Source organism: Hermetia illucens, chromosome 3 (assembly GCF_905115235.1).
Source record: "Hermetia illucens chromosome 3, iHerIll2.2.curated.20191125, whole genome shotgun sequence".
NCBI classification, from domain to species: Eukaryota; Metazoa; Arthropoda; class Insecta; order Diptera; family Stratiomyidae; genus Hermetia; species Hermetia illucens.
The window spans coordinates 158,574,985-158,586,867 of NC_051851.1; the positions used below are offsets into that span (position 1 = coordinate 158,574,985).

An 11,883-nucleotide genomic window follows, 5' to 3' on the forward strand; every position below is an offset into this window, starting at 1 on the left:
AGTAGATCCTGCACCGCCTCGTAGTGGTTGAGGTTGAGGCAACCTCATCTGCGATTTGTGTTAAGGGATCTGCTGCTGCCTGCCTGCAATATGCTGATGATCCACACCCTCCTTTCCTTTGCACAGTAGGCAATTTAGGTCATTGCTTGCTGATATGGGCTTCCACTTGGCATCTCCTGCATTGCTTCGACCTGTCTTTCTGACTAGTACATGCCTTTGTAATATGACCGAAGTCGAGGCGTCTAAAGCACCGCTTCAACGCGATCTGTTTCCTAAGACGACACATAACCCAGCCTATTCTCATTCTTTCTGCTGCTAACAGTTTGAGTGCGTCCTTTGCTGGTAGGCTGATGATGGCGGTTTGTGTTCCTTCGTAGGCTTTCCTCAGCGTTTTAACCGTTGACTCCTGTAGTCTGGCAAAATCGAACTGCTTCTCCAACGCTTCGCGAACCTCTTCCTTGCTCGTGATTTCATCTATATCTTCATCATCATCAACGGCGCAACAACCGGTATCCGGCCTAGGCCTGCCTTAATAAGGAACTCTAGACATCCCGGTTTTGCGCCGAGGTCCACCAATTCGATATCTATATCTTACAAGATTATAGTGACCTCCGGCCTGCTAGCCCTTATGTCGACTTCCTGTCCTAACAACTTTCCGATTTGGCTACATCCTTGAAGTCCTTAACCTTCAACATAAGGTCTCCCTTCTGGGACCGTCTAATGTGGCTGGCATTGTCTCCTAAGTTGGTGAGTTCGGGGTCTGCCTTCACTCTCCTAAGAATGGTACGAAGGTATGACCCTTCGCCTAGTTTGAAAGTGATAATCACCTCCGGTCTTATCTTCCTCCGATCATTTCTTTTCCGCGGTTCCACTTTCCTCCAAGCTTCCCTTTTCTGAAGGTCGCCGCTGCAATAGTTTCACTGGTAGCTTCTCATGTGCTCCGCCTTTTTGGAAGTTGAATCCTTTTTTCTTTTCGGGGTTTGCTGGACTGTTGAGTCGTTCAGCTTTTCGCGCAGCCTCTTCCCCAGTTTCTCCCATTTTGTATTTTGAACAGGGGTTACTGAGTTGTTTAATTCCCACCTACCCGGCCTGAGCATAAGCATGCCACACGCACATCTCCGGATGCGTGCATGTGCATGCCCATGACACATTCGCCGAGTATTCCCTTATCCGCACGAAGGGACACGCCTTGTTGGGAGATTTGGCAACTCTACACAAGGATATATATATATATGGTATCTAACATGTGAATCTGTGAAATACGGTCTTCTTTATGTTATACAGCTCGGAGACTATCTCTAAATCTGGATTTTGTTAACTTTCCGCAAGCAAATATTATGTGGTTCTAAAAGGCTCAATAAATTCAGAAGTTAATGTGTCTGAGTTGATGTCCCAAAATGCAAAAATTCAAAAGATCAAGATAACAATTTTAGTCAACACGAAACCCGGCTTTATTTTTTCAATTTATCTACAGATTTTGGGTCCAGAGCCAAGATTCGCTTTCAACATATTTAATTCGTGAAAGTGAATGCAGGAACAAAGATGCACACATTCAGTTCTAAAATTATTTCCGGAATTTTTCTAATCTTGATAATAACTAAAATAAGCAAGGTTGCGTCCTGTAAAGTGTTTACATTTTCAGATAAAATTTCAGATAGTTTATCCGAGTATACTCTGGTCAGAAATAACACGTTCAACTGTGAAAATGGTTCGTTCCAATTTTTGTAAGTAATCGAATTTAATCAATAGAATTAAGAGTATCTTTGTATCTTTAATTGCTTTTTTTTATTCTTTTATTATTTATTAAAAGAAATATATATTTATTTTATTAGGCGTATGAACGATACAAATTTGATCAAAATTAGTGGTGAAATATTGCAGATGAATGAGAAGGACTATTTATATTTGGAAGGAATGCTTATTTTGCCTGGATTCGCGAGGAAATTTGATACTGGAAAGGATAAAGTGATCTACTGTGAGTGGTTTTTATTCATTTCATTAAAAAAGAAGTATATAACGTTTTGCTTGTAGTTGGTGGACCTGCAGGTCAAATCAACCCAAGGATAGCAGCTACCATTTTGGGATAGAGAAATTGCTAATAAAAAAGAAACATTGGAACTTTTCGAATAATATTTTACATTGAATTCAAAATCAATCAAGGTTTTGGGGTGGTCAAATGATACTAAGGATCACAGGGCCACGCCGCGATCTGGTACCCAGTTAGCAGAAATCCTATGAAACGTCTCCTGCATTTAAACATTGCCAGGTCTGCAATCGGATCTTACCTCCACCAGCATGTGGTGACCACTGGGTGTTTTGTCATCCAAACAACAGACGAAGGAGCAAAGCCTGATAAAGCTAACAAAATTAGCAAACACGCCTCGGTGATGGATGCTAGTAGTTAGCCTGACAGGATAGAGGAAGCTAGGACGATGATAAAAAACCTTATGGAATAGGTCAATTATTATTCTGTTAAGGCGAAGTCGCACCGCATCCTTAAAGAGCTATTATGCCTCTTCTGCTGGTTATAGTGTATCTATTAATCATAGTATCTCAATCAAGCCAATAATCGTTAGGAATTTTAGTATATTCCCTACTTCCAGATCTTCTGATGTTGCATCTGGTATTAAGTGTTGTCCCAGATGCATCGGCCTACTATGCACAAGTGGCGAACACTGTCCTAGAACATGTACAGAGGTTTCACCACACTCCGCACAGAACCAGCAGACAGTGTCCGTAGATATTCCTAGCTCCCCGAGGTGATAGTTTACCCGACAGTGACCAGTGAGAATTCCCACTATGATTCGGAGGTTCTTTTTGGTGAGGTTTAAGCAATCCTTTGTGCGCATGGGTTCGTATCCCCCAATAAGCACCCTGGACTGCTCCATCCCTGGTAGGCCGCCCAATATAGTTCCCTCAACCTTTTCTCTTCATTTCTTAGATTCATGACCATGGCACCGTTTCCGATTCCACAGAAGGGTTCTGGCCCGTGTAAAGGCGTCCCTGTTGCCTTCTTGTCTAGTTCATCCGCTGCCTCGTTGCCTTCCAACCCAGCATGGCCTAGAACCCAAAGTATGCAAACCTTGTTGGATGAGCCGAGTATATTCAGTCTCTCAAGGCATTCCCATACCAGTTTAGAGCTCACCTGGTTGGACCTAAGTGCCTTGATCGCTGCTTGAGTATCGGTGAGAATAGCTATGTTCTGCCCCCTGTAGTTCCTTTGCAGATTAAAGGAGGCACATTTGTCTATGGCGTATATTTCCGCATGGAATATGTAGTGTAACTGCCCATTGGGCCAAAGTACATTTTCCTTGGACCAATGACACCGGCACCCGCTTCCTCTGCTGTGAGGGATCCGTCAGTGTGCCAAGTAATCAGTTGCTGGTTTAAGCCGTATGTCGCAACCACGCTCTCCCAGTTTGTCTTGTTACTCCAATGTGTTTCAAACTTCTTATCGAAATGAAACCTCGTTCTCATGTTGTCCCTCGGTATCAGTAATTCGGGATACCGCCTAGAAAGGATATCAATCTTCCTTCGATTTAGGCAGCTCCATACCTCACTCATGCTACCGGCCATCCTGAATATTGATCTCCTTGCCTGCATCTGTATGTGCAGATGGAGAGGGGTTAATCCCAGAAGGACCTCCAGGGATGCCGTTAGGCGTGTCCTCATTGCCCCACTGATATATGTTTCTCGTTTCACTTCCATATCATGTAATCTTATGGCTCTCAGTTGATCGAGCTTACGCCTCCCAGTGAATGGTACTATGGTGGTTTTGACTGGATTGATCCGCAGTCTCACCTTGCAGCACCAGGCACTAGTAAACCTTAGTTCAGTTTGGATTCTTTTACATAGGGTACCCTCCTATTTGCGCCTACATATTAAAACAATGTCGTCCGTGTAGCCCTGGACTTGTATTCCAGTATTTGTTAACACGTCCAGGAGTTCATCCACTACCATACTCCACATCAGCGGCCCACCATGTGGACAGCCTTGAGTGGTGTTCATGATAATAGCATTTGTACCTGTTTGTACCTCTATTTGTCTGCATTCTAGCATTTTGCCCATTCAGAGTGCCAGGGTGTTTCCCACTCCTTTGCGGCTCAGAGCATCCTGTATCTCTGTGTACGATGTGTTGTCGAATGCTCCTTCGATATCCAAAAACGCACACAGTGTAATTTCTTTTGTTTCTATGCCATCCCGTAGTACCTCTGTCAGCTGATACAGAGCAGTTTCAGTTGACCGTCCTGCCCGGTAAGCGTGTTGATAGTGATGTAGGGGATTACGCTTTAGAACGTTAGTTCTAATATAGTTGTCTATGACCTTCTCCACCGTTTTGAGTACGAACGATGTTAGGCAAATTGGTCTGAAAGATTTAGGGTGAAAATGATCCTTTTTACCCGCTTTCGGAATAAAGGCTACTTTTGCCCGTCTCCATGCTCTTGGTATGTAACCCAGTGCTATGTTCCCCCTTACCACCCTCAGAAGAGACTCTAAGATAATTCCTAGGCCTCTCTGGATAAGTGCTGGGAAAATGCCGTCTACTCCGGGAGATTTCATTGGTTTAAAAGTTCCCACTGCGCATCTTAGCCTAGCTTCTGAGCATACCTCTTTTGCTAATTTCCAGCTCTCCTTCCTTCCTCCTTTTATTCGTTGTTGGGGTGTCAGACAGATTTTTGTCGCCTGCCACCGTGGGGTAGGACCCCGGGAAATGAGTTCTGAGAAGCAGGTGTATCCTGTCCTCCTCATTCTCGGTAAATGTCCCATCTTCCTTTTTTAAGCAGACAGAGGATATTCTCCCGTCTTTGCTACAGCCTTGTATAGCCTGGTTGCTTCTGTGATCTGTTCAATCCCTTCACAGAATTCCCTAAAGCTGTTCTGTTTCGCTTCCCTGATCGCGTTGCTATACACAGTCAGTACATTTTCATACCTCCCCCAGTCCCCGGTTTGTTTTGCCCGGTTAAAGAGTTTTCGTACCTTTGTTCTCATTCTGGCTAGGTTCTTGTTCCACCCTGGTACATCCCTTGATAACTTGACTGTCTTGGCCGGACAGCTGGCCTCATATGCGTCAATGACGATTGTGTTGAAGTTTTCCACCACCGTTTCTAATTCCAGTTCGCTCCTGATATCACCGCCCCCTTGAAGGTGGGCAATGTTGTAGCTCAGGTGCGTTGTGTAGGATTCCCAATCGGTTCTCTTGGGATTCCTTATTATTCTTTTTTATTTTGGAGTTACCCTCAATGTCGAATCTGATTATCCTGTGATCAGACATTGAAGGTTCATCCGACACGCTCCAATTCCTGAACATTCCGTTCATTAGGGTATTTCCTAGAGTTATAGCTAGTATCTCCTGTCTGGTGCTGGTCACAAATGTTGGAGTGTTCCCTACAACAACTAAAAACTATAGTAATATACTATTATTAGACGGCCTGATCTGATTATGCTTCAGGTTAAAGTTAGATAATTCGGCAAGTCCTCACAAGACCTCCTCGTGGTGGCCGCTGGAAACCGTCTTCGGACGGGCCAAGAGTGTGTAGGGCCGGGCTGGGAGTAGGCTCATCCAACTGACGAGGATCTACTTGTCTGCTGGTCATGAGGGAATGGGCCAAAGCAAAAACCCGCGGATCGTCTTCCCTGCACCGGAGAAGGTGCTACTAGGACCCCAAGCCAAGGTGGAACAGCATACGTCGAGGGCTCCGTGACCAATGGGAAGCTTGGTGTTTAGTATGCAAACTCTGAGTACCTTGGCACCTCCAGTTTCAAATACGACTATTACCCTAGTGGCCGGGCTAACCAGGGTGGACATTCTTCCCGGACTACTCCTGGGACCAAGACATGGACCCAATTTAAAAAAAAACAAAAACCGACGTTAGAAGAAGGGGGGATAATTCCCGGCGCATCATCGAAGGACGCGCTGCTCGCATCCCGCCAGAAGACAGTAGCCGTCGAGAGCAGTACACTCGATGCCAGCCGTAGCACCGCTGTGCCAAAACCAACCGCAGGGACCTCCCGGAGCGAGGTGGCAGACAGACTAGCGGCTTCCAGCCAGGAATCCACTGCCGTCAAACTGGGTGTAGCGAGTACCAGACTTAGTACTCCTAACCCGAAATCCTCAACGTCTGGAGATCCCTCGAAAGTGAAAGCCGACAAGAACGTCGGTCGTCGGAAACCGGCTAAGAAGCGAAGGAGCCAGTACCAGAAGGCCATGCATATTCTTAGTAAGATTGCTAACAATAAGCAGGCCGGTACTGTACTGTTGGGATTCGTTTTCAAATCGCGTATGTTGCATTCTGGACACGTCTGGAGTGAATTTCGCCATACCGTCGTAAACGACTGCATACAACAGATAGTTTCTGCTTTGGTTTGTCCACAATTTTAACTACTTTCAACTGGAGATGGCATAGTTTCTATAAACCTTGTGCACTTTATTTCTCACCCGACTGCTGGCATTGTCAGTGCTGATCTGATCTCACTCAAACCAATAACGCCAAAGCGAATCCTTTGACCGTGTAAGCTGACAGCCGCAACTGCACCACCAACCACAAGTGATTGTAGTTGCAGCCGCGACATATCAGCACACAGTTGAGATGCAATCTCATCATTGATTTGAGATAGAAATCCCGGAGTAGCTGGAGATGCATAGAGCCTACGAATACTTGGCCTATGCAAAGGATCCATTTCCGAGAATTCAATACACGCTCTTTGGTGAGGCAGAGTGCTTCGGCGGTACTGAAACTGTTGCCTGCAGTGCGGTGTGGTGTTGTTGATGCCGCCGCCTCTGCCCCATCGGCTCTCAGTCACCAGTTTCCGCGGTGATCTCAAGTCGAACACGCTCTCTGACGATGGGTGGGATTGTATAGCCGCGAGTTATAAAGCAGTATTGGTCTGTAACTCGCTGCGCAGTCACGTGCGCGAATTACGGGAAACGCTCAACAAATCTCTGATGCACCAAAGGCCGGTAAGATTTTGTACCCGCCCCCACAGTTATTTCACAGTAGGAGCGGATGATGAAGAGATTCATTTCGTCAGTCTACTTCATCGGCTGCCTACGGGAACCTATTGAAGTAGTCGTCACAGATTATGACGAAACAGCTGCAGCAGGCGGAGCTGTGCTTCAGTCGTCGTGGAGCCTAGACGTCGAACCGCCCCACAACTAGCGGTTTCGACGCCGTGCTGTCCATTACGGGAGCCCGACCCAGTCACCAAGCCAGACGACTCCCGCTGGTTATCCGTACCGGACCTCAAGTTTCTCCTTTTTCTCATTAGATGGATTTGCATTTTATACCTAACTATCAGCTGTGGTGATAACTTTCTCAGTGAGCAATCTGTGGGACTGCAAAGCTCCTGCACTTTCCTCACATACCCCCTGAGACGCTGCGGTAGTTTCTTTGTTAATATCACAACTGTTATTATTACTTTTTCTTCCTATGGATTGTTATTGTGAAAAAAAAAAAAAGAAAAAATGCATAAAGCGAAAAGTAAATAGTTTTACTTAATTTTAAGAACAATAATTTAAGTTAAAAGTATCTTTTCAAGCGATTAAACCTTAATTATTATTTTCACATTTTTTTATTTGCCAATAAGGCCAAGAGAATTCTGTCCTGTTTTTGTTTCTTACTATTTCCTTTCTCTGTCTGTAAAATGTAAGTAATTTTTTTGAAAAGCTCAGATGGTTCCGCTTTTAATAGTCCTTTTTTATCCCAAAACAGAACTCGCCAATTTTATGTGAACATGTCCATGACCGTGAAATCCACCAACTATAAAGTCAAGCGTTAGATACTTTCTAATGAAATGAACAACAAGCACTCACAGTAGAACACTCTATCTTTTCCAGTACTAAAGTACTTTCTGAACACAGGTAGCTCAACGTTTCCTCGCAATTCTAAGAACTTCTCTCCATCCAGTTCAGTTATTGCACCACTAATTTTGATTTTATTTGTATTGTTCAAATGCCTTGTAAAATAAATGCAAATAATAAAATAAAATATTTAAATAAAAACTAAATATTTAGATAAAAACTGAAAATTGTCCATTGTCAATAGATTCACTTGCAATACTCACAAAAATTCAAATGAACCATCTTCAAGGTTGAATGTGCTATTTCTGTACAAAGTATCCCCGGCTAAACTATCTGAAAATTCATCCGAAAATGAGAAAACTTTACAAGAATCTGCATTGATTAATTTAGTTATTATCAAAACTAGAAAAACTCCCGAAACAACTTTACAACTGAATGTGCGCATCTTAGTGACTGCATTCACTTCTTCACGAATTAAATGCATTGAAAGTGAATCTTATTTCGCCTCTGGACCAAAAAACCTGTCGAAAAATTGGAAAAAAATAACCCGGGACTTGTTTTTCCAGATCTTTTCCCCTAATTTTATGAATATCTGTATTTTGGAACGCCCAATCAGAGACATTTACTTATGGATTTATTGGACAGTTTAGTACCATAAAATATTCCTTTGCATCTTTTCTTACCAAGTCGTAAAATTTTTTTTTTAGTTTTTAACCTCTAAAAAATCATTCTCCATATACTGCATTATGAAATTTATTCCTTCATTAATATATATCTATTCCTTTAACAAACGACAAACAAAATGGCCATGAATGTTTCATAGTCTCTAATTTGAACTTCAAAATTAGGGTCAGTTAACCATCAGAAAATAAAACAAGGCTGAATACCGGAAGAGGAAAGCTTCGGGAATAAAGGTTTTGTGTTCATCTTGTGTGAAAAATTTCCTATGCACGCTATTCCATTCATGAGTAGCTAAAAATTAAGAATATATCTTGTGTGTGTGTGTGTTTTTTTGATTTGTCCCACGTTGTCCCGGCAGGCTAACGATGTATACCATCAGATACCACCTACGATGACTCCGTGACACGGTTGGCTAGACTGTTGTCTATGTTGCCAGCATGACTACGAAAAATATGAGCTACTGGGCCTTATATTGCTTTGTAAATTTTCAATTTGTTAAAGTGATTGAGTAGTAAGAAGTAAGATTCATTTTGCATATTATCTGACTTATAACCGTAAAAATGTAGGCTTTTACCTAGGCTTTATTTAAGTGCTAAAGTTTTATTTCTGCTTGTTCAAGAAAGGTGATAATTTCTAGTAGGTGTTTATTTAGGTCCTCTGCAAGCAGGTGCTCTACAGAGTTGATGGATCTATCCCAGTTAAAATTATTTCTGATTTGGATATACTTAGTAGTAGAGGATGTGGTCTAAGGTTTCCTGCACATTGCATGTATTGCAACTGTCATTTCTTATGATTTCCATCTTTTTGAGCCATGGTTTATTATAGGACCTGACATGATTCTGTTGGCAGTTTTTATCCGCGACACCTTTTGTCTGGATAGGTCTTTCGGAGGTTTTATGGGTACATGGGGGAACATTTTTGCAAAGAATTTCCCTTTGGAGCGAATGTCATTTTGATAGCTTGAGTCCCACTCCTCTACTATTTGGTTGGCCACCAGAAGGTTTAAATCAATGGGTGCTAGGTGACAGTTCATTAGCGTGGCGCTGTTCTGGCCTTCGGTAGCTGCCAGATGTGCACTTTCATCTAATTTGATGCCCCTCCTTGCCGGGCACCACATTATGACTACTTCTTCACCATTCATGCATTTGATGTTGTTGTGGATTTCATTGACCACGTAGTGAGTGGTAGACTCTTTGTCCAAGATCCGGCACGCGTGTAGGGAGTCCGTAATTATGACCACTTTCTTATTACCTTTATCCAACGCGTATTTAGTGGCGAGCCAAACCGCTTGGAGTTCTGCTGATAATGTTGTGATTTGGTTTAATCTGTGCTGCCCCACCGTTTCAACATGATCATTGACCACTGCAATGCTTACATCACCTCCTCTGACAGAAGCATCTGTGGCAAATATTTCAAAATTCCTGGATTTGTAGTTGCATATGGAGGCATTGATCTCGTTTGCTAAAGCCGTTTTTGGAATGTTTCTGCCTGTCGCCTGAGTTATAATTACTTGTAAGGTATGCTCCACAGTTAGATACTAGACAGCTACCCCACTCCCCCTTCCCCTCGAGGGGGGGAATCAGTGCGAGTACACACGATTTCAAATTGTTTTGCCCTTGAGCATGAGCGAGATGTACCGAAAACCCGATCAGCTGTGTTTGACATACCGCCCGGACTTGCCAATGTATTGGTGAGATTGGCAAGTTTTTGCTTATGCATAAGTGAATACGTGAAACAACTTTTTGCTATATGGGTGAGCACGCCGTAGTACCATAATAACAAAAGCTCAGATATCTCTCTTACCAATACGATTTGACGAAGATTATGCCTTTTCCTTGTTTAGCGTCTCTGATGTGTACAGAGCTCTCAGGAGATCAAAGAGGTGAGAGAAACGTTTGTAAGTTGCAGAGAGGCCATTTTTAGCATCTGCACTCTCTTGGACATTCCGAAAGACATGAGCTCGATTTGCATGGAGCCTTATTACATAGCTCCTTAGTTGCTCAAATTGTAACGCCGAGGTATATCGGCGCGCCAAGGTACAACCTCTTCGAGAATTCGTTCTCAACTTGGTGGAACGGTTCTTCGAAAGAACGGAGAACCATCCAAATCCACTAATCCGGCAACTCTACCAACAGGGTAGCACCTTCCCATTGGCCAACTTCCTAAGGCCCTGCCAAATAGTGAGCGAAGCTCTTAAACCCGCCATCCTTTCCCTATATGATTCTCCCTGCCTGGTGGGGGTACATCGAGGCTAAGCACAAGACATGTAATGTGCTATTGTAAATAGTAGGTTTAAGTATTTATTGTTAGAGTAAGTTAGATTAAGTTAGATTAAGTTTAGGCTTAGTTAATTTAAGTAAGTAAGTAATGCCTTCTGGCGCTTTTAGTGCAAGCGCAGTCTTGAAATAATTCAGAGCAGTTGAAAATAAATGTGAAGATCCATGTATTAAATCAAAACAACGTAAGAATTACACAGAAGGTCGGGTAGGCCAAACAATTGTAATAGCCACCCATTGAAATAAAGTTAAGTTAGTTAAGCTTAATATCTAAGCTAGAAAGTAATTAATAATGTATTAGAAGTAAGACACTATGGTAAATAAAAAACTTAAACTAAAACTCAAATTGTTATTCTGAGATCGGGCGGCGGTTCATTTGCCAGAGCAAAGGTGGACAGGTGAGGAGCAGTTTTGGTAAGCCCTAGGCATCTTTTTAGGATTGTGGCCGCTATTGAGGTGATTTTGTTATTTAGGTATTTGGCTGCTATTACAGATGTGGCAGCGGCGTAATCTAGGATGGGTCGTATTAGCACTCTGAACAATTTGATGCTATTTTCAGGAGGAAGGCCCCAAGAATGTCCAGTAGAGAAATTGATGACTCTTGCAGCTTTTTTAGCCTTAGTGATGATGTCAATTGTTTGGTCTTTTAATATTAAAGATGAGTTAATTGTCTTGCCAAGGAAGGTTATCTTTTTGAATTGCTGTATGCTGATATTGCCAAGATTCAAGGGGTATACTGTACTACTGTTTCTTTTAAGGGTAATGAATTTTGATTTGTCGGGATTTATATGAAGATTTAGGCTTTTGCATTCGTCAATGAGGGCTACTGTTTGGGCTTTAATGGAGAATTCAGTTTCCGTAATTGTTTTGCCAGTGGCTAATATGAAAAAATCATCAGCATATTGATAGATTTCTATATTGGGGTCGACTGGTTTATGAAGTGAGGCCGTGTAAATGTTGAATAGTGTGGGGCTCAAGATGCATCCTTGGGGTATACCATTGCAAGTTTCCACCTTCGCATCACCTAGGATTAGATTCCTGTTAGCCAGGAACCGTGAGATCCAAATAATGATTTCGGCTGGTATTTTATGAAAGATCATTTTAGATTCAAGGGTTTTTAGATCTACA

General features: G+C 42.7%; 2 protein-coding genes across 2 annotated transcripts; one reads left to right on the top strand and one right to left on the bottom strand.

Moving 5' to 3' along the window:
• Positions 1 to 1,496: 1,496 nt before the first annotated feature.
• LOC119653091 lies at positions 1,497 to 2,118 on the top strand. The gene is made up of 3 exons (XM_038057594.1): positions 1,497 to 1,724; positions 1,833 to 1,975; positions 2,032 to 2,118. The coding sequence occupies exons 1-3, from the start codon at positions 1,543 to 1,545 to the stop codon at positions 2,085 to 2,087; spliced, it is 381 nt and encodes a 126-aa protein (XP_037913522.1). The 5' UTR covers positions 1,497 to 1,542; the 3' UTR covers positions 2,088 to 2,118.
• A 5,349-nt stretch (positions 2,119 to 7,467) lies between these two features.
• LOC119652597 lies at positions 7,468 to 8,285 on the bottom strand. The gene is made up of 3 exons (XM_038056824.1): positions 8,062 to 8,285; positions 7,811 to 7,953; positions 7,468 to 7,757 (listed from the first exon to the last, which is right to left on the bottom strand). Exons 1-3 carry the CDS (start codon positions 8,280 to 8,282, stop codon positions 7,696 to 7,698), a joined length of 426 nt encoding a protein of 141 aa, XP_037912752.1. The 5' UTR covers positions 8,283 to 8,285; the 3' UTR covers positions 7,468 to 7,695.
• Between the last annotated feature and the right edge of the window lie 3,598 nt (positions 8,286 to 11,883).

What these genes read in the sequence shown, in the direction of transcription:
- LOC119652597 (XM_038056824.1), bottom strand. Translation starts at nt 8,282, where the DNA reads ATGCATTTAATTCGTGAAGAAGTGAATGCAGTCACTAAGATGCGCACA. An exon ending in GATGGTTCATTTGAATTTTT is followed by an intron (nt 7,954 to 8,061) that starts GTGAGTATTGCA and finishes TTATTTTACAAG; the next exon opens with GCATTTGAACAATACAAATA. An exon ending in AAAAGATAGAGTGTTCTACT is followed by an intron (nt 7,758 to 7,810) that starts GTGAGTGCTTGT and finishes TTGACTTTATAG; the next exon opens with TTGGTGGATTTCACGGTCAT.
- LOC119653091 (XM_038057594.1), top strand. Translation starts at nt 1,543, where the DNA reads ATGCACACATTCAGTTCTAAAATTATTTCCGGAATTTTTCTAATCTTG. An exon ending in AATGGTTCGTTCCAATTTTT is followed by an intron (nt 1,725 to 1,832) that starts GTAAGTAATCGA and finishes TTATTTTATTAG; the next exon opens with GCGTATGAACGATACAAATT. An exon ending in AAAGGATAAAGTGATCTACT is followed by an intron (nt 1,976 to 2,031) that starts GTGAGTGGTTTT and finishes TTTTGCTTGTAG; the next exon opens with TTGGTGGACCTGCAGGTCAA.